Source organism: Gymnoscopelus braueri (assembly GCF_963280865.1).
Source record: "Gymnoscopelus braueri genome assembly, chromosome: 10".
In the NCBI taxonomy this organism is placed as follows: Eukaryota; Metazoa; Chordata; class Actinopteri; order Myctophiformes; family Myctophidae; genus Gymnoscopelus; species Gymnoscopelus braueri.
The window spans coordinates 25,202,531-25,224,497 of NC_137611.1; the positions used below are offsets into that span (position 1 = coordinate 25,202,531).

General features: G+C 43.4%; 1 protein-coding gene across 2 annotated transcripts in view; it reads right to left on the bottom strand.

Annotated features, from left to right (window-relative positions):
* The window catches only part of obscnb (obscurin, cytoskeletal calmodulin and titin-interacting RhoGEF b), a 90,999-nt gene that overhangs the window by 7,732 nt on the left and 61,300 nt on the right, over positions 1–21,967 (bottom strand). The window contains exons 60-88 of one of the 2 annotated variants that reach the window (XM_080440729.1): positions 20,864–21,142; positions 20,079–20,336; positions 19,558–19,824; positions 18,968–19,240; positions 16,174–16,440; positions 14,817–15,092; positions 13,570–13,842; positions 12,976–13,266; positions 12,486–12,755; positions 10,913–12,244; positions 9,836–10,117; positions 9,206–9,287; positions 8,970–9,091; positions 8,411–8,611; positions 8,269–8,307; positions 8,069–8,167; positions 7,111–7,329; positions 6,991–7,024; positions 6,833–6,879; positions 6,642–6,743; positions 5,291–5,347; positions 4,523–4,662; positions 3,525–3,725; positions 3,189–3,265; positions 2,687–2,857; positions 1,592–1,751; positions 1,367–1,483; positions 1,049–1,213; positions 497–655 (exon numbers count right to left, since the gene is read on the bottom strand). In XM_080440729.1, the coding sequence (XP_080296855.1) occupies positions 497–655; positions 1,049–1,213; positions 1,367–1,483; positions 1,592–1,751; positions 2,687–2,857; positions 3,189–3,265; positions 3,525–3,725; positions 4,523–4,662; positions 5,291–5,347; positions 6,642–6,743; positions 6,833–6,879; positions 6,991–7,024; positions 7,111–7,329; positions 8,069–8,167; positions 8,269–8,307; positions 8,411–8,611; positions 8,970–9,091; positions 9,206–9,287; positions 9,836–10,117; positions 10,913–12,244; positions 12,486–12,755; positions 12,976–13,266; positions 13,570–13,842; positions 14,817–15,092; positions 16,174–16,440; positions 18,968–19,240; positions 19,558–19,824; positions 20,079–20,336; positions 20,864–21,142 (6,260 nt within the window). Of the gene's footprint in view, positions 1–496; positions 656–1,048; positions 1,214–1,366; positions 1,484–1,591; positions 1,752–2,686; positions 2,858–3,188; positions 3,266–3,524; positions 3,726–4,522; positions 4,663–5,290; positions 5,348–6,641; positions 6,744–6,832; positions 6,880–6,990; positions 7,025–7,110; positions 7,330–8,068; positions 8,168–8,268; positions 8,308–8,410; positions 8,612–8,969; positions 9,101–9,205; positions 9,288–9,835; positions 10,118–10,912; positions 12,245–12,485; positions 12,756–12,975; positions 13,267–13,569; positions 13,843–14,816; positions 15,093–16,173; positions 16,441–18,967; positions 19,241–19,557; positions 19,825–20,078; positions 20,337–20,863; positions 21,143–21,967 lie in introns of both variants that reach the window. The other variant, XM_080440728.1, reaches the window with a different exon arrangement.

Here is a 21,967-nt window from a genome sequence, read left to right on the forward strand (position 1 = left end):
CACTGACCATGATACTGACATGACACTGACCATGATACTGACATGATACTGACCATGATACTGACATGACACTGACCATGATACTGACATGACACTGACCATGATACTGACATGATACTGACCATGATACTGACATGACACTGACCATGATACTGACATGATACTGAACAATGACCATGATACGGACATGACACTGACCATGATACTGACATGATACTGACCATGATACGGACATGACACTGACCATGATACTGACATGATACTGACCAATGACTATGATACGGACATGACACTGACCATGATACTCACATGATGCTAACCATGATACTGACATCATACTGACCATGATATTTTGCTCAAGTAAAATGTTGAATACAGGACCTTTACTTGTAACAGAGTACTTTTAAACTGTTGTATTGCTACTTTTACTTAAGTACAAAATCGGAGTACTTCTTCCACCACTGATTACTACCAGTAATTCTAACAGAAGCGTCACCTTCATCATGTTCTTGAACACATAGCCCTGTGTGTCGCTGTTGCTGTCTCTCTTGGGTTTACAGATGATGCAGTAGTTCTTAAAGAGGAAGACGTGGCGATGGTGACCTCTAGTGGACGACCTAACGCCTGGAGCCCCCTCCCACACTTGGAATGGTCCCTGGTGAGAAAGACACAAACACAGATGAACAGATTGTGTTCAGTTAGTAGTAGCATAACATAAATAAATGAACAAATAATGTTTTCTTTTGGGATGTATCTCCTGTTTTGTTTGAAAGCCGTGCTGTGATGTAGGTCTGATGTATTTAATAGTTATCCTATTGTTTTATGTTTATCCTTTTGTTGTTTTTAACCACCCCCTATTCTGGGGGCGAAGATATGCTGAAACTATTTGGTGTAGAGGGAATTTGAATAGGAAGGAGGGGGCCTAGTATAGACCCATGGGGGACATCGGTCAACAAAGCAGTGTTTAAGTGGTTAAATGGAACCCCGTCAATGGGGATAAACAAAATCATCACCGTTATTTGATAATGCCTCAATATGTGGGTCGCACCTGTCTGATAGGCTCTCCAAGCACTTCCAGGGTGGCAGGATAGTTCTCAATCAGGGAGACATGGTGGGTATTATCTGAACGCTGATTAAGTGATGACACCATTGCGTAGGCCTCCTCCAACAGGCAGCAGTTCTGACCGTTCTTCGCCTTGTTCCTGATCATCTCCTAAAGACGGTGACAGGTGAGGTGGGGGTGATCAGAGCAATGGAGTTATTGCAATCTTTGTGCTTTTTCGAAATTCAATGCATGTCCTGTACGTAACGCAGAGATTCAAACGTTTTGAAATGCATTGCGTGTACGGTATCAAAAATGTGTCACCTTGAGAACAGCCTTGTACTTCTGAATTCTCTCCACTGGTCTCTGGATGTACGCATTGATGCTAAGAACAGCAGGATCTGTGGGATCTGCACCGGCCTGCACTTTCGCAGTGTACTCCTGGTGGGGAGAATATGCTTGAATTCAGGCAATGATGGTTAAGTCATGTTATGACGTGTTGTTCACAATAATGTAATGAGAGTCCAAACGTGAGGAGATCAGTCTTACCTTGAAGAAGCGATGGATAGACTTCTCGCTGACAGAAGACTCAGCCTGACCCTGACCTACGAGATACTGGAGGTACTTCTCAAAGCCCTCCTTATTCCTCAGGAAGCGCATGGCTATATCATCATCTGTGTCGCACTCCTTCAGCTTGGGGAGCAACAGCCTACAGGAAACAGTAGCACGGTAAATTGTTGTTGTTGCTTTTCTGTTTGTTGTCTCCGCCAGGCCGAAAGGCATGGCGAGAGAGTATGTTTTACCCCCTGTCCGTCCGTCCGTCCGTTTGTGTGTCCGTCCGTTTGTGTGTCCGTCCGTCCATCTGTCTGTGAACAGCTAATCTCAGGCACCGTTGGCCCGGTCGCTGCGAAACTGTGCACACACACTCCCTGGATGCCAATTCAGAACCTCTGCCCCAAATTTTTCACATGGGCCTGTTATAGCGCCACCAGGAGACCGATTTGTGCAAAACCCATTTTTTTATATTACTCCTACAGATTTTATCCAAACATCACGCAAATCGGTACACAGTATCTCTATATTCATGTGATCAACACGGATCTGTCTGATTTTCCACATTCCATCCTGATTGGCTAACATTGACATCTACAGTTTGCAGGAGTTGCCCGTTTTGAACAAAATGCCGCAAATCATGAACGCAGCGTCCGATTGTGGTGGAACTTTGCACGCACATTCGCACTACGTTGAAGAACAAACGCACCCTTTTCACATTGCCCTATTATAGCGCCACCAGGAGGCCGATTCTTATTTCTTATATTACTCCTACACATTTTGTCCAAACATCATGCAAATCAGTACACATTATCGCTATAGTCAAGTGATCAAGATGGTTCCGTCCGATTTTTTATATTCCATCCTGATTGGCAAATTCTGAACATTGCTGGCCCACAATAACCTACCTGACCTGGCGGAGACCTGTGCTCCGAGGAGCACTTTTTCTAGTTTGAGAATGTATTCAACTTCAATTGACAGGTTTAATGAACAGGATACACATTTTCCAAAAATATTGTATTGAATATACATTTGCTGACTAGAATGTCAGAACATGTAACAACCAGGCAGCCGATGAGGTGCCAAACTCACTCGCTGTGGAAGGCTTTGATGTCATGTATGTTCCGGAATATGGCCTCTTTCTGGCTTGTGACGTCAGCAGGAGTGTCAGGACCCTCCACATCGTTCAGGTGGTGGGTAGTGAAGAAATCCAAGTCTTTGATGAACTCTGCTTCAGTACTTATCAACTCCTGAATCATTTGACTGGAGACAAGAGAGGAGATCCGTCAAGCATGGTGGTTATGCCTACGCCTGTCACTATTATTACATAATCGTCTGATCGCAATTATTTGAGCAATTCTTTTTGCATAATCGACATAATCGTGTGTTCAAACATTTCCAACATTTTTGTAGACAATATTTGTCTACAAAGCCTAAAAGGACATTTTTATTTATATGTTCCAATGTCCAATGCCAAAAACAGTTAACTGCAATTATATGTATGACAATGAATTGTCAAGTAACATTTCATGATCATGACAGACCTAGACATGCCAGGTGTTTTTGTTTGTGCTTGCAGATGAGAAGAACTTACAGTAGTTTCCTCTTGTACTCCCCCTCAGAGACCTCCTCTACACTGGTCTCTGGAAGGTCACCTGCATCAGCATACAGCTGCAACAATAGAGCAGTGAAGCTAAATATCAATTTCAACATTACATTTCAAACTTCTGACTTCTGACAAAGCAAGTTGATGACAATCGACCATATCCTCACAGCGGCCATTTTGCTCTTGGGCCATAAGCCTTTATACGTTGTTGTACTGTATGACTGAGTCCTGTAAGAGCAAAATGGCCGGCTTGTGGAAATGGTCATTGATACAAATTGGCGATAATTGATATGGTTCCTGTTATATTATAGTCTGAAGACTTACTTTGAGTTTCTTGTCTAGGTAGGCAGGTGAAACCCAGCCTTGGCGGGACGGCGTGGTTTTGGTGGGTTTCGTACGGACCAGCCATTTAAGTGGATTGGCTGAGTCCAGCACTTCAACATACTGGCCCTCCTTCAGAGAGATGGCTTCTTTGCTGGCCATGGTGGGGTTGTAGTCAGCCGTAGCTACATAGATGTCAAACATCTGTAAACACATCCAACATAAGTTAACCACATTCAACATGGCGTCCCTATTTTGGGTATGTCATTATAGGCAAACATTTTCTTGAATATTTTCAAAAAATTACGAAAACTAATATTTTCAACATCTTCAAAGATATCCCACAACACAGTGTACCATGATGCGTTGTGAGCTTGTAGGTCGGCTATTTTTGCTATTCGTTGTACGACGAAGATAGGGCTTACGTTGTTAACATGGAGGTTGTCTGAGTGACACAAATTGCTATTGTATTCATGTATTTAATATTTGCATATTCTATTTATTTACCAATAAATCCTCTATATGAAAGTTTAAAAAAAGTTTTAAGGCTTGCTTCATACATGGCCCTAAACAATTTTCATATGGAAACATATGATTGTATATATAAAGAGCAAAAGCCCAAACACTTTGTACTGCATACTGTTATGCCTGGCCAAAAGTTCCATAAGGAACCATTTTGTTTTATAGAAACACATTGTCATGAATGATGAAACCTCTGGGATACAGTTTATTTTACATTTCTAATGTTCACCAATTCGGACACAATATTCCAAGACCATAGACATTATTTGCCTTTTAAGCGCCAAGGCAAGCAAGGCAAACATCTGAGAAATACAGTAATGAATATTATTGCACAACAATCAAGCCATAAAATCAAGTGTGTAGAATGAAGGTTTTAATTGAGCGTATTCACACGACCATTTTGCTCTCACTTTCATACAGTATGTCAGAGTATGACGTAAGAGAAAAATGTCCGGTGTGTAAACACGGCCACGTCTCACCTCTCCCCTGGCTTCGCCCTCGTCAGACTCAGAGGATGAGTCAGCGATGAGGGAGGGAGGGCGAGAGCGTCCATGGTGGGGGGACGCGGAGGGGGTCTTGGTCTCGTCATCACTGTCAGCTCCGGGGACGCGCAACGAGGCTGAGGGCGAGAGGAGAGAGTGGGTGGCAATCAGAAGAAAACAGGAAAAAATACCCATTTGCTTCACTATGGTGTTAAGGTTGTGTTAGTATCCTAATGGAATGCATAACGCCATAACCATCTAAACTCTAAACATTCATATCTGTGTGTGAGCGTGTACTCAAGCCATCGACTGCCAAGACTACATAATCACTAAATTAAATCCATTCTGACAAGACAGCAAAAACTCAATTATGCATCACAAAGATATACAACACAGACAACACTAAGAGGGACAGAGATGTTTGACCCGTGTATAAATGTCATTAGCATATGCAGTGTGGTATAGCAAAGCATCAAACTGTGGTGACAGCTCTTATCACAACAGAACATACTTTTCTTACATTGACGATGACTTTGCTTGTCTCTGAAGTGTACTATAGTATATGGGTCTTGTTTATGTTGAGAATGTAAGACAAAATTGTTTCCACAAGTCCTCGCCTGGTCCACCAATAGTGGAAATATAAACATCTCACCATTGTGCTAGTGGTACAGTACAAGAAAACAAAATTGACAAGTCATGGGCAGCACTCCTTGTGGAAAGAATGTATGTCTATACTGTAAAGATTGATGCACTGGTGATACATACTGGATGCCTTGGGCCATGATTTCATCCACTGGAGCACTTCATGATTCTGTAAGCTGTCTGAATAACAAATCAATGACTGGGTGAGCATTTGAATGTACTGAATGTAATGAAGAACTGATGTGTATGAAACGTTAGAAAAGTGGAATGATGATGTATGTCATCGTCTGGGGAAGGAAGGAGATGTTGCAGGACATACACATACAGTACACACTCAAAAACAGACATTCTAAGGAAGAGAAATATTTATTTCTCTCAGGTTTGTTGTCAATTCTACTGTCAATTAGACGTGAATTCCAATTCAAGAATTGCAGAGTTAATGCACTCAGATGTTCAGTGTTAACGCAGTGTTCCAGTGTTAATGAATTCACAATTCTTGAATTAGGTCTTTAAATTCACTGAATTGCCTCCAAACCTGTTCTATAAAATCGACACAAAACAAATACAATGGACAAAAACAATGCATCTGCCCATGCCATTGACAAGAAAATGGCACTAAAACCTAAACTGTTTGGCAATGAACTTAGATTTATATTTTCCTTTCACAGATTCTGGTCATCACTTCTTTTCCACATCCCATTCTTTTTCAAGGTTTTTCGGATTTCATTAAATAGTGACAAGCATACTGTATATATTACAAAATATAGGCTATATGTAATATATAAATATATGTATATAACATTTATAGCAAATATAAATGTATATTTTCTATCTGGAATTATGTTTTCGCTCTGTGGTGTGAAACTTTGCACACACACACACACACACACACACTCCCAGTGGGCCAAAGAAGAACCTCCACCCTAAATTTTTTAAATCGGCCTCATAGTGGTCTTTGGCTCTTGAACCATAGGTCGTTTATTTGTATCCAATAGGTAAATTAACCCCTATTCAGTCCTACTCCTCCCCTTGTTAACTATCAACACCTGTATTCGCTTACAAAGTGTACTGTATATACTATATGTGTCTGTTTTTTTTAAATATATACTTATGTTTGGAGAAGTTCCTCTATGACTGAAACATGACACCAAGGATTTTGTTCATGGACTGTGATCAAGAACATTACTGCAAACTGTTCTCTAACGAAGTTAGAGAAGCTAGTGTGATGTTAATCTTCCTCATACGCACAGCACAACAAAACTGCCCAGCACATCGGCACATATTCCACTTTTTCCCAGTGTGTAAACCTGATGGTAGATACTAACTACTGTTCAGAAAATATGTACTTAATCAGTTTTATTACACTTCTGTTCAAGGGTTCTCAGAATATATAATGTAGATAATGAATACACAATATGTATTCTAATGTGAACAAGTAAAACATTATTTGTCTAATGACAGCAATGGAACTCACCTTGTTGAGAGAATTTTGCCGAAACCATTTCAGTGATCTGGCTGGTGAGTTTCTTGAGGAATTCCTCTGAACCAACCTCACCTAGATAGGGCATTTTACCCTCTGAGTGCAGAGATAACACATCATGACATCAATTCTGTATAATATAATAACAAATGATGCTGAAACAGTGTTATAATAGTTTGTCTTACCTTTTCCTCTGTTAGCCTCATCCTCTGGAGGACTGACTGTAATTACCCTACAGTCGAATGAAAGGTTTTCATATGATAACATACTTTTAAAATGTCTATCTATTCTATATCATTTACAATATAAATATTGAATTGAATTGCCAAACGTAGACACTCACTCTGGAACTTTGGTCTCTTGCTTTTGTTGCAATGCTGGTGAAACAAGAGAACAAGTACATGTTAGTAATCGATCACTTTCATATCTTCTTTAACGTTTATTTGGACTCCCTGATCCTCACCATCGGCCACTTCCAGCCGGGCAGTGCAGACAGATTGGCCTGCCCTGTTTGTGGCAATACAGGTGTAGGTACCAGCGTATTCTGTGCCCACGTCCATCAGGATCAGGCTGTGCTGGCGCCCAGAGCCGGCTATTTTATACCCTTTGGTGTCAGGTTTGATCCACAAGACATCTTCCACTGACTCTTCCTTTAGCCAAGCCACCATGGGAGTAGGAGATCCTAGGAGAATACAGATGGGAAGTGTGGAATTTGTAAGGATGAATTTATGCTGCATATAAACTATGATGTCATAATGTACAGTATGGAGCCCCAGTTAATCACTAGATTCTGGGAACTGAAATGCAAAGCATCACTGGGTTTCTGTATAATCATTCTGGGATTCAAGTAATTCCTTTTTATTATTCTCCCACTTTAGATTTAGATTCCTTGTGTGTTCTAGTCTCTTGTCACTGCTACCTCCTACAGACAGCACTAGGGAGAGGGCAGACATCGACATGTCTCCCCTGAGCTCTGATACATGTGATGTCAAGGCCGCTTCTTTTCACCTGACAATAAGGAGTTTCACCTGGAGGATGTAACGTAACGCATGTGGGGCTACACACACTATTCCTCCTAGTTCCACTCCCCACTGAACAGGCACCCTGACCCCTGATAGTAGGTGTAACTATAGTGTAGCGACAGAGATCGCCCTCCCCACCCTGATTCCCCCCCCCCCCCCCCCCGCGCGCGAGCATGGCCAATTGTGCTTGTTGGAACACTCGGCCATGCCGTAGGCACCGCAGAGGATTCAGGGATTAAAATATTAACAAGGCTGGAGCTTCTGAAGTGGAAATGCTTAATGCAGGCAAGACTCTTTTTTTCCCCTCCATTGCTCATGTACCCATGGAGCTTATCTTAGCTTAGCAAATCAGCACAGGCTCTGCCTGGGGAATACATCAAACCGCATAAAAGAACAAACCTTCCACTTTGACAGACAAAGTGATGCTGGTGCCTTGTTTCACTTTCCGATTGTTGAACCTCTCCAGGAAGCGAGGGGGTACCAGGGGCTCCTTGCTGTCTGTGAACAGAATGGTGTGTCATTATATGCCACTATGTGTCTACCATAGAACCTCCTACAGTATAAACAAGCCCATGGATGTAGATTTAATTATGAAGTACCTTTCTTTGCAAAATCTGCAGGCATTCTCTCCCCTGGAGCTGTTGTGAGAGGGAGTTTGCAATTTTTTAACTTTTCACAAAAAAAGTAAAGTAAAACACCACATAGCTAGTTTTTGTGTTCTGAACTGTGATGCAGTCATACCTAGAACCAACAGTCTGGCAGAGGAGTAAGCGGAACCAGCTGCATTACTGATGTAAGCAGAGTACTCTCCCATGTCCTCTCTCTTCACCTCCAGAATCTCCACACCGTGAAGATCCCCCCTCTCTACCAGCACCTGGACTCTTTTTGAGGCTCGCAGAGGTTGGCCATCCTTGAACCAGTACACCCTGGGCCTGGGGAAACCTGAGGGAGAAATGACAGTAATAATGAAGATACAGTATTTGTGAAAACATATGCTCTTATAAGCAGTAGGCAGGTTTGGTTATTTCAAACATATTTTTTTAAATTAATGCAAAAACAATGGCTATTTCAGCATGCTAACTTTCAAGGTAAAAAGCTGTAGTTGTTATTAGCTTGGAATCCCCATTGAAGGGCAGGTTTCTGAACTGTCCATAGCCCATCAATGAGATGCAGGGTGAGTGGATGGAAATAAATGAGCATTTGTAACAACCAATTATATGAAGATAAGGTTTAGTGACATTTCTTCATAGACACAATGCATCATTGATGTGGAGATGATGAATATAACTGTTTGACCTACCCTTTACTCTGAGCTGCAGCTTAGCGATGGGAGAGCCTGGACAGACGTGCATGTCGTGGAGCTCATCCACCACTTGGGGGAGCTGTTCATCTTCGGCTACAGACTCGAAGGCCTCCGTTAAACTTTCCCTGCTTCAGGAGAGAAGAGCAGCACAGCACTCAGTATTTACTCAATTTAATTTTGGTTATTTTGACAAAACTCTATCAAGGCTGTGATAAATAGAATAATAAACTCACCTGGATGCATAGTCCTTGGCACTGACAAAAGAGGAAGTCTCAGTGGCATCGGCTGCAGTGTCATAATCTGAGCTGCAGGACACTGTGTAAGTGACAGATTTATTAGTGTTATATTATGAAAGCCACCAAATACCTGAGTGCAAGTATACATTATTCGAAGGACCACACCGGCTTCAATGCCATTGTCAATGTCATTGTCTATTCACAGCGCAATATATTGTACCTAAACATTTTCCTTTATTTGTAGATAAGGCGTTCGTTTCATTAAAATATGACTAAACCAACCTGAATAATTGGGTCACCTTTTGCCTATGTGCAGTTAATAAGTCATGGAAAGATTCTCCAGGGACTATTTTCGTTTAGAATGTGCAAGTCAAACTGTGCTTTAAATTGCATTACGACACAACAATAACACAACATAACATGACTGAAATGAATGGAATCCAGTGGCACTGGCTTCCTCGTGAATCAAATAAACCAGGGCATGCTTTGATGATGGTCGGCAGTATTATCAAGTGCACATCGAGTCGTAGTCAATGGGCTACAGCTAACCATGCCAGATCACCGGTATGATCCTTTAAATGTGCACATTTATGTGTATTATGTAATAATGCATATATGTGCACTCACTGTCAACCCTGAGTTCAGCCTTGGTGGCGGTGATGCCACTGCTGTTCTCAGCCGTGCAGCGGTAGACGCCCATGTCAGTGGGTAGCACATTAGTGATGATGAGCTGGTGGCAGCCCTCCTGGTCCTCATTGATCATGTAGTGGTCACTCTCCTCCAGCAGCTTACCATCCTTGTACCAGCGCACAGCAGGGGAGGGTTTGCCAATCACCACACAGTCGAAGCTGACTGGGTAGCCGTCGGGCACGTCTTGGTTCTGCAGCTCCGTCAAGAAGACCGGCGCAGCTGGATGACAAGAACAAAAAGCAAAGTAGTTAGATTCACCGAATAGCAACAGGTTTGAAAATGATCCATGTTCACTTCAAATTGTCTTCTATGAAACAGGGTGAGATATCCCTTCAGGTTTGGTCCATGATATGGTAAGTCCTTACTGGTCTGGATGGTGCAATATGTAAAATGAAATGACGTTATTAATTAAAGGAGATTTACAATAACAATGCTGAGGACAAAGAATGGCACATTTTGAAGACATGCAAATAGACCAGAAGAGAAATTGGATAGAGTCATTAGATACAAGTGGGTGGAAATGGGTAGCAATTAGCAAATACATTGAGAAGTAAAGATGGAAAAACCACAGCATTCAATTGTGGCAAACACACAATCAAGGACATAAAGTTAACAACAGACAAGACGAAAAGACTACAATAACATTAAACACACAGTGAAAACGCCACAAAGGAAATGTGAACAAGAAACAGACGAGACAACACCAAACCAATAACTCACAAACCACATTAGCAAGCAGAGTAACAAACAGGACAGGATTGAAAGCTGGGTTTGGAAAACACAGAACGACAGTTATCAATTAGACTAACATCACATTTAACAAATACCAACATTTAGTTGAATGATTATTAAAAATGGAAAAGGCTGAAAATGAAGGATGAAGGATTATTTCTTCCAAAGCTGCAAATATTGCCAAGAGAGAAGGTTACAAAGGTTCAATGGTTAATTTCGAAGATGAAAGACATGTTATATGTATTAAAAGAGGGTAGATAGATACTCTTATTGCTTTCCTACCAGCAGCTCCAGCCATAAACCCAGGCATCTGACTATCCTGCGTAGGGGTTTGTGTGCCATCTTGGGTGTACCCCATCTTCATGATACGCAGCTCCGCTTTGACAGGCCCCGCCTCCAGGATGGTCGTCTCCACGGGGACCCCCTGAGCTGTGAACATAGCCTGGAACCGCTGCGCGGCCACCTCTGCTTCTGTCCTCGTGTCAAAGCGAATGTAGATGTAGCGCTCGTCCTCACGGTATGACTGGGGGTCTGGAGCTCGCAGGTCGCCCTCGTCTGCGCTGACAAAGGGCTCCTCCTCCACATCCGGAGGGAGACTGGTGCGCAGGAGGCGACGAAGCCGTCTGCTGGCCCGTCTCAGTGACTCGTCCATCTCGCTGCCAGACGAGCTCTCTGCCTCGCTGTCGGCACTGTAGCCAACCGTCAGTGGGCGCCGGGCGGACGACTCTCTCTCGGTCCCCACCGTCACCTTACCGCTGTGACTGTTGACCCCGAATTTGTTGGTGACCTCGCAGGTGTAGACACCCGTGTCCCGGGTGGTGACGGCCGTGATAACCAGGGTACAGGTGCCATCGTTGTAAATGTCGATGTGATGGTGCTTGCCGTCTGCCAGGGGCTCCCCGTCCTTCAGCCAGCGCACCTTGTCGGGTTTGCCCTCCGCCACACATTCCAGATGAATGGTTCCGCCGGGTTCTTTGCTCTGGTCCTTGAAGGTATCCTTGAAGACAGGTCGCATGTCCTTGCGGGCCTTGTAGCCCTTGAAGGCCGCTTGGATCTTGATGGCGGCGTCTGTGAGCTCAGGCTCATCCTCATTACTGATCTCCATGATGCTGATGTCCTCGGTAGTGGCCTGTGTCACCTCTGTCTGCAGCACTGTGGAAGTTTTCACCACAGTCTGCTCAGACATTTGGAACTGTGCATAGAACCTCTCAGTGGCCAGGGTCTCCGTCTGCTCGTCCGTGATGTGAGCAGATTTGCTGCTCTTCTTCAGGTATGAGACCAGATTAAAACCACCTGAAAGCGACTCGTCCTCAGAGCTCGGTTCCAGCTGTTTCTTGGGCTCGACAGCCATTACCTTCTCCACCTCTTTCTCCAGCGACTTTGTTTCCACTTTCTCCTCCTTATCCTCCTTGACCTCCTCTGCCGCTTTACCGTGGCCTCCTTTGCCATTTTCCTCAGGCAGTTCCGAGATGGAGTCGAGGGTGGGCTCTCGGCTCATGCGGCGTTTCTTAGCCGAGGCCTCCCACAGCTCGTGGAGGTCCCCCTCTGCAGCAGCCTCGGGGGGCAGGCAGGGCTGACCCCCTTCCCCATTCTCTGGCTGCTTTACCTCTCCACCTATAACCACAGCAGTGCACCCGAGAATGCTTTGTTAAAAAAAGAAAAGAAAAGGAATCCACAAAACACAACTTACCTAGCCAGTGAGAGAGCCACACAGTATTTGATTTCTGCTGACCCAAACTTACCATAAATAAACCCTGGCTTGGGACTCCAAATTTGTTTGATAAACTAGGACTATAGACAGCATGAAACAACAAAAGCCATTAGAGGAAGCAGCTTTAACAATGAGGTTCTTTACCTTTTATGGTGAGGTTGATGGAGCTCTCAGCCTCACTGGAGGCCACACAGGTGTACACTCCCTGGTCGCCATCTTCAAAGTCCTTAATCAACAGCGCTTGCTTCTTGCCCTCTGTGATGAACTGGTACTTAACGCCTACCTCCAGCTCCTTGCTGTCTTTCAGCCATGTGACTGATCCACCCCCTACTGAAAGCTGGCACTCCACACGCGCCATCTTACCTGGCTGCAGGTCGGGGCAAGTCAACGGCTCTGTCACCGCCACTGGAGCCTCTGTGTAAGAGAAAGAATCAGACATCACATACCGTAATTATACACTGTCACAATCATCTACTGTGTTAATTGTAAATGCTAACGCTGAGAGTAATGACAGTTTATGCTGACATATTACTATGATTTGGTATTTGAATAATTAAAAAATGTAATAATTGGCAATTATGCACAATCACAGCAGCTCAAGGTGCTAAGAAGATCACATCATAAATGTACGCACCGAGCTGCACTGCCTGAGGCAGCTGGACGGGCTCTCCGAGGCCCGCTCTGTTAGAGGCTGCCACTCTGAACCTGTAGCCACTGCCTGGGATGAGGTTTTCCACCACAAACTCTGTATTGGACACTGGCTCTGAGTGGCATGGCAGCCAGAGGATGCTGTCTCCTACCCGCATCTCCACCCTGTAGCCCAGGACAGGACTGCCTCCATCGTGCAGAGGAGTGAACCAGGAAAGCGTGACAGATTGCTTATCCTTACTGAGAACCTCTGGGTCTTCAGGAGGATCAGGCACAGCTATGGGGGGAAAGAAATAGTGACCGTCAGAGGTTTCTAATAACACTAAATAAATACATTCATACCACTGTAAATGTTTTTTGACATTTGAAGCTTCTATTGAGGTTTTTGAATGAAGCATTGAATGTCTGACATCACCCTCAATTTGAATAAAGTGATTAATCTGATTAAATGACTTGGAATGGAATCCAAATATCCAAGGAAAAGCTTCATTGAAGCTAATAAGATACAATACATGTGTTAAATTCTACAGTATAAAATGAGTCTCTTAGAGGGCTAGGAAAGTGTTTCTCCAACACTTACTGATGATGGTGAGTTTGGCCAGGGAGAGAGCTTCTCTTGCTGCAAAGGTGATTTCCTGCTGGGGTAAGGCAGTTGCCTGTCTGAGGACAAGACGGTAAGAGCAGCCATCAGCCCTCATGGCCCAGGATTCGTTTGCCTTCAGTTCCACTCCGTTGGCATACCAGGCAACTTCGGCCATAGGGACAGGCTCTGTCACCTCCACACAGAACTCCACCTTCTCACCCACCATGGCCACCTTGTCCTCCAGACCCTTCACAACGTCCAGTTGCCACCCTAAGTACAACACATACACAGAGGAAACAGAGAAGCAGTGGTGCTGATCAATTATAAAAGTCCATATAGAAAAAGCTGTATGTATGTGTATTGAGTAAGTAGTATCTTAGAAGCAGGTTGATAATCAGAAAACCTTTAACAAGTCACAAAACATGAAAAGGTCCCCTCTGTTTACAGCAGAGAATGGAAGCTGCAGTCCTTTGAATGGCCTCACTGTGTCTACCACCCACAATATCAAGGCGAACAAAATGGATGACGTGACAATCATACAGATGAGATTCTGGGCACTTAAACACCAGAGCAATGTCGGCGATTATTAGTTTATCACTTGTCTCCGCTGTAAACAGAGGGGACGTGTTTGAGAGTGGCTTCTAAATGTATTGTATTTGTTCATGAGAAGTAGAGTAATAATCTTTTACTCAATAAATGCATGTTAGGACAAGTGTTGGAATAACCAAGCAGATAATCGACCCTTGAAAGTACTATTATGGGATATGGGGCTGCGTAAGATAACTTCTTTCAAGGGAAATATAACATGAATACAACCATTTCACTTTCCCCTAATTACACACCAGAAGTAGTTTATTTTTAATATTGGAAGAATTGGCTTTGTTTGCTCTTGTTGTCCTTTGAAACGTGTGATTTTGAAACCATAAAATGAGAGTGAATGGTGTTGCTACTTCCAGTTCCTCAATCACAGAGCACAGAAGCAACAGATAAATATGATTGACAATATTTGGACTTATCTCATGCTAAGGTATCTATAATCTAACTCAAGGATACCAAAGTTCAACATCGCTTTAAGCTTTATATAACTGTAAAGCACCTTTTTAAACCAAGGTTCCAACGTGCTCCCCAATGGTATGCAACAACATTAGACAGATAAAACAAAATAATAAATACATACTGTAATAGCAGCATGACTAATATCAATACTCAATCAAGGCCTTATAACATCTGCTTGGTTAACTCACTCTTGACAGAAAGCTGGGCGGATGTGGATGCTGTGCCAGCTTGGAAGGTCATGATGCCAGTGTCTTCAACATGCAACTCTTTCAGCAGGAGCAGGTGACGACGGCCGCTTTCAAATGTCACAATCTCAGCATTGGGTGACTCCTTCACTGGTTTGCCATTGAGAAGCCAGCGGCAGTCCTTGCTCTCAGGGCGAGAGAGCGCACATTCAAACAATGCTTCACCGCCATCGATGGTCTCTGCGTTTTCCAGCCCCTGTACAATTTCAATGGGTTTACCTGTAGAGTGGATATGTGAGAATGAAGAACGAATAAAGATAGATTTAGGCCACTGTGTGTCTTCAGACAGATCATTTGAGGTTTTGTTAATGATTATTTGTACGTGAGCTCATGATGTTGATGAGTAGTCAACTGGACTACAGTATCTTTCTATAAAGTCCAGGAATATCTGCATGTCTGTCTGTACGTCCCTCACATATCTCAAGAACAGTTCATCGGATCGACTTCCCACTTGGTATATCTGAAGATCGAGTTCCCTATCGAGAATGAAATCGCTCGGTTTAACGGTTCTCCAGGACCGGACCGGTATGCTCCGAGCAGGGTATCTCGCAAACCGCTCATCTGATCGTCTTCCCACTTGGCAGGTGCATTGCTGAGGATCCGAGTAAGTGCATTGTCGAGTGTGAAGTCAATCACATGAGCCGTCCTCCAGAACTGGCCCGCTTCTTATGAGCACACATTCCAAATGGCCGTCAAGGCCCCAAACATTAACTGCACTAGTAATATTAAAGATTTAATTACAAAATACAATATACATTTTGGAAATATAATCATCATGTTCACATACTGTATTGCACATTCCCAATTGATAAACATTTGAAATGGCTGTGAAAAATTATCCTTTTGTGAAGGACATGATACAGGATTGAAACTAGTAATCCTTTTATTTTGATTTTTTGTCTTTTTCTTTTATTTAGAGAAGCCAATCATTTTTTACCCCTTTTTCTCCCCAATTTAGTAGTTATGCCAATTAATTCCTCCCCACACACATTTCTGTGTTCTCACTGCTGTCGTATCCTACTGTCGTATCCTACTGACCACCAGGAGGATGTAGAGCCTTCGTTCAACTCCTCCCGCCCAACACTCCCTGCTGACCGGTAGCCCGTAGGAATACATGCAGTGACAAATATCACCCACCCGCCCGGCTTCCCTCCCCCGAACACGGGCCGATTGTGTTCGCATAGACGCCCGACAAAGCCGGATGCACCACGGTGGATTCGAACCCAACTAGTGCTCCTTTTCAAAGCTAAGAGAGGGGGCTCTTCCTCAAAGTTGTTCCTCTTTTCATGTGGAAGCTCACCTAACAACTGCAGTGAAGCAACCACGCAGGTCCCCTCTGCCTCACAGGTGTATGTGCCCCTGTCCTCCGAGGACACACGGCTAATGTACAAGCGAGCCACATTCCAGTCCTGCTCCACTACCACCCTCTGGCCATCAGGCTGTAACGGCTGCCCGTCTTTCCTCCACTGGGCCTTGACCGGCCGTGAGTACTGGCAGATGAATTCAGCTGGTTGGCCTACGACCACCTGCAGGTCTTCCATCTCGCTCACCACTTCTACCGTGGGATCTGAGGGTGAGGGTCAGGGGTCATCATGGAGTCAGGGCTTGGCCGTAAGACATTACGGACATGCGCTGGACATGCTGAACGACATATGGACTTTGTAACCCCCATTTCACCATGGAGTAGTAGTCTTGAGTGAATTAGAGTGATGATACTGTTACATGTGTGTTTATGGGTGAATGTAATGCACTTTGTGAAGCAGTTTTGAGAAACTTGCGATATAAATGGACCATTTACCACGTTGGGTAGTGTCCAACAGGAAACTGCATGTGTGTACTGTACTGTATGGGCTGTATTTACATAAGGTTTGCGGTGACACTGATGCATCTGTGTGCCTGAGCTGCACAGGACTTTTGGATTTTAGCGCACCTTGGCTCAGTACTATGTATTTTAAAGGCTGGCAATGCTTAGGCGCCAAAATAGAAGAGGTGACTCCAATTCCAATTGATAACTCCCACTGATTTACTAAACAGAAAAGCATCCGTGCACCCTGAAAGTGCGAGTGGTATTTTACACCAAGGAGAAGTACTGTAGGAGCAGTAGGGAAAATAGAGAGATTCCATCAGTTACTCTCTTTTAGGTGCCAGAAAGTGATTTGACTAAAAAGTTTTTGCTTATTTCCACAGCTGGCTCATGAAATTTCATTCCTATTCCTAATTTCCTCCTCTGATTCCATAGCTCGGAGTGTGGTCCAAACCGCTGACCTATGAATGGATCCATATCAGCGCCTCTGCTATACTAATTGTCAAACTGCGTTTGACGTGATTAGAAAGGGAGGTCAAAGTAAATCAATCGTCTGCCTGCGGCTGACTGCCCTTCTTAAATGTTAGTATGCAGTTAATCTCTCCAGACAGAATAATTATTTTGACCCGTAAGCGTCCATTTTTTTGCATTATTAAGATTTAGCACGCTCCTTGGCAGATATGTGTCTGTTTATGGGTGTGTGTGAGGTGTTCTTTTTTTCTATGTGGTTCTCAAACTGAATAGGGGTCAAAAAGCCCAAACGTCAATGTTCAGGGTCATGGTCACCACACTGATGACCAATAAGCGCTAGCAGGAGGGAGGGGGGAAATAGAGGTATCAAATGTGATAGGGTAGTAGTGGGAGGGTTAGAGTTTTTAGTACTTGCAGGTCAGAGGTGGAACGGGGCGGGGGGGCAGAATGGGACAGGTGGAGGTGACAGTAAAGGTAAGTATGGGACAATGACCAGCCTGAGTGGATGGGTGGAGCAGCACTTCCCTAATGTGAACCTCTCAGTCCACATTTATACACCATAAACCCTAAATAAAGTATTCATATTACCAAAATAAAGCCTACGAGAATCACACATACTACCATACAATTACTACCAAGGATGTCGAGTTCCTACAGTATTAATACATGGATAAGAATTCAGAAAGAGTTCTACCAGAATGTATATACCGTACACACAAAGATATCTATGCAAATGACCACCAAGATAAATAGCAATGATTATAGTAACATTAGAAAGCTTTAAAACAGCCGCTACATTGGCCACGCTACCTAAACCTGCTTGAAACAAGTTAACTCATCAGTGTTGTGGGTTTTTCCACTGCAATAAAATTGAACTTTCAAGTGGTGCTACACCCAGTTTCATGTTTTTGGGCGGTGAAACCGCCCCTATAAGTGAGATTTGGAAAAATGTACATTTTCCTGCGCTGTGATCTGGGCCCAGGAAATTAGTAGAATTATCCAGCGCTGTGATTGGCCAATCACAGCCTATTCAGGACTGTGATTGGCCAGTGTCACATGACACATGTGCATAGCCCTATATAAGCAACCATAACTTGAAAAAAACCAAACTTTTGTTTTTTTCAAGTTATGGTTTTGTCCATCATAAAGAGTGTTTCAATAAATGTATTTATCCTTTGTACATGATTGATCGACTCCATTCAGTATTGTGATTAGCTAGCAAGACACCGCCCACTTCACACAGGGTGTGATTTTTTTCCTTCTTTTTTAAAATCAAAGCATACAGTAAAAATCCTTTAGTGTTAATTTAACTCAGCAGAGAGTATAAATGAAAACAAATGTACCTGTGAGTTAAATCAACACTGGGATTTTATTGTGCACAGCATGAATCACTCTTGCTGTTATTATTAATGAAATGATAAAACCATTTCTGCTCATGCACGGATGAGGCACAGAAATCACAAGTAACCCAGCTTCTACTCAACGTCTGACAATTCATTCAAGGAGCCTAGAACTCTTTCATGGACACTGCAGAATATATATATTTTTTAATATTACTGTGTATCAAATAATTCTTAATTTCACCAAGTTCACCAAAGTGTAAAAATGTACCCATAACATACACTACTGTAGGAATACCGAAAATACTGCCATTGTCATCATTTTAGTCATGGCTTTTGAAGTAAGCTAAAAGTATATATTGCTCAGAACAGAGGAATTTATCAAACTGCAGGGTCTGAGGGAAAGAGTTCAAGTGAGTTGCTCCTTTTCTCTGAATGTCTTGAGTAGCCATCTCCGCCAGCCACTTCTACCCTGATACCTTTCACTAAGAGCTTTGCTGTGGACACCGCACTGTCGGCTTTAAACGTGACCGTGCCAGAGTCGTCTGGTGCCAGGTTCTTTAAGGTGAGTGTGTGGATGTGGCCGTGGCTCAGCCCGATCTCAGTGAACGGGCTGTGCCCCAGTAAGGTGCCGTCCAGCCACCACTGCACCTCACCGGCTGCCCTACCAGACAGCTGGCAGGAGAAAGTGGCCCACTCCCCAACAAAGACGTCGGTGGGCTTTAAACCAGACACAATGAAGACCTCTTTCACTGCAGAGTGAAACACACACACAAACACAAATACACACACACATACATACACTCATGTTTTCACATTACTCATACTGTATGTTTAGGACAAACTAATCCTTTGTTATAAACGTACTGCATATGTGCACCGTACATAGAAAAAAGTTAAAAAAAATGGATAGGCCTATGTACTATTAAAATGTAAATTTACATTTTACTAGAAATTGTGGAATGCCATGACATTCTCAGCTCAACTGCAAAAATGATGACAGATCCGTTCAGTGACGTGAGGCAGAGACCAGGGACAGACACAACAGTAATGAAACTGAATACTGTACCTTGCACTTTCAAAGAGGCTGTGGTGAGCTGGTCCCCTGCGTCACATGTGTAGTACCCGTTGTCTTCAAGCTCCACATTCCGTATGGAGAGCTGGTGAGCGCACCCTTCGTGACTCATCTCATGCTTCTTACCCGGGTGGAGGACCACGCCACCCTTCCTCCACTCAACACGAACGCCCAGCTTAGAGAGCTCACAGCGAAATGTAATATCATCCCCCTCGATGGCTTCCTGGCTCTTCAGCTCTTTCTGGAAGAACGCGGGGGAACCTGGTGATAAGTTAAAACAGCAGAAAATGAGATGGGTGGTTGAAGACACGAATCTTTGCTGGGCGAAAAAGATAAAGGTTGATTTTGATGATGCACTGTATGTTGAGAGCAGACCAGGTGAAAATTAGAGGACAAGGGACATTCAAGAGTTTTGCATTGTGGGTTCAGCCCAATCCTTTATGTTGATCCACAGTCTCGAAACCAAGCAACAGGTAAAGAACTTTTTTTTCCCTAGCGCCGGCGTCGTTCTTTACCTTCCACAGTTAAGATGACTTCACACTGAGTGTCTCCTGTATCACAGGTGTACGTCCCAGAGTCCTCAGGCAGCAGGTTGTGGATACGGAGCTGATGGCAAGCTCCGTACTTTTTCAGGTCGTACTTGAGACCTGCATTGATGACCAGATTGTTCCTGGTCCAGGTGACGGTGGCCTTGGGGTCTGAGATGGTGCAGGCCAGGGTGACAGTCTCACCCTCTAGGGCCACAGTGTCGTGTGGGCTCTCTAGTATTAGCACTGTAGATATGGGAAACCCAAGACTAAGTTCAACAGTGTTATATTATATTTATATTTGTCTACCTGCTTTTATAATTTATTATAATTTAGATCAATACAAACAGAATCATGCAGTGACTTTTACAATAGAGCATATACATACCATCATCAGCATATAGCAGTTACTTTACTTTCATAGAAACTACATGTAATATTCTGATTTCAGGCTATCATGTTGAAATATTAGGCTACATTTCAAACTGCCCTTCTCTATTTAACAATGACAGTTTTAGTAATCAATCTAGTTTAATGCAAATGTCTTTGTTAGCCTTTAGGTGGCGTTTCTTTTTATAGCAAATGCTATAAAGTGAAGGCCAGGAGATGTGAATCACATCTAAGAACACGTCTGAAGGGTTAATATGAAAGGGGTAATGGTGGCGGGCTGGCGGCAGATTTCCATTAGCAAAAGCAAAGCTGCTTGATGGACAATGGAATGGCATGGAATGGCAGGGATTAAAAACCTCTAGTGGCCATGTCATATCCATTACCTTTGGGTTTGTCTTTCACCAGGAGAGTGCATACAGTCTTCTCGTCTCCCACAACAAAGGCCACATCTCCGGATTCATCTGTAGTTACCATCTTCAGCGCCAGGCGGTGCACTTTGCCCTGGCAGCTCATTTCGTTCAGATCATTGTTTTGCAGGTGATTGTCTCCGAGCCACCATTCCACATTGGTTACTCCCGAGTGTGTCAGCTCAACCTCAAAGACGACATCCTGGCCAGTGATCACAGTCTGATCATAGAGTTCTCTGATGATGCGAACGCGCTCTGAGGGTGAATGGGATGATGGGAAGGTCAATGAGCACATCTGAGCGGTGTTCTCAAAAGGAATCATTAAAGATGTGCATCCATCATAAAAAAGCACCATTAAAGGGTAAGTTGGACGATTTGACACATGAATACAGTATATAAATTGGCTCTTTTTTCAATTGAATTTTTTTTCAATTGATCGTTTTTTATTCGTTTTTTTTCTCTAATCGAGCTAATTTGACACTGGGTTATTTTAGGGCTGGGATTCTTAAGTCGTGTGTTGAGGGTCACAAAAGGAAAAAATGCACTCTGGAAACAAAATAAGTCTGCTTGAAAAGTAATACAGATTAACAGCAGCCAGTTGTACATACTGAAAATCAAAATAAGTCCAGAATCAACAATTGACTGACAGATGTGTCTGTTAGTCTGCTTAAACAGTATTTGCAATTGGGGAACCCTGACGTAGGCCTACGGCAAACAGACAACACGTAGGCTATTTATTATTTAATTCATGATATACAGTATCTTTATTGCTAGAATTCATAAGAAATGATTTTTTTTCTTCCTCAGACCGCATTCTTCTGACATATCGTGCTATTTACAGGACTTGCGCGTTACGAATGCGGTCGTATTTTTGTTTAATTTGAGTTACATTTTCTTAATTGACGTGTCTGTGTCAGGAATTGTGTCTGTGCCCTGTGTATGCAAATAGCATGTGCCATTCCCACACACATGATAGGTGTGTGTGCTGTGTAGCTGTGTGTGAATCCACGGAGATGGGGGGGTAACTTCACATGTTGGAGAAGTTCCTCTTGTCGGCCGTATTCCGCTTCTTCATGTCGA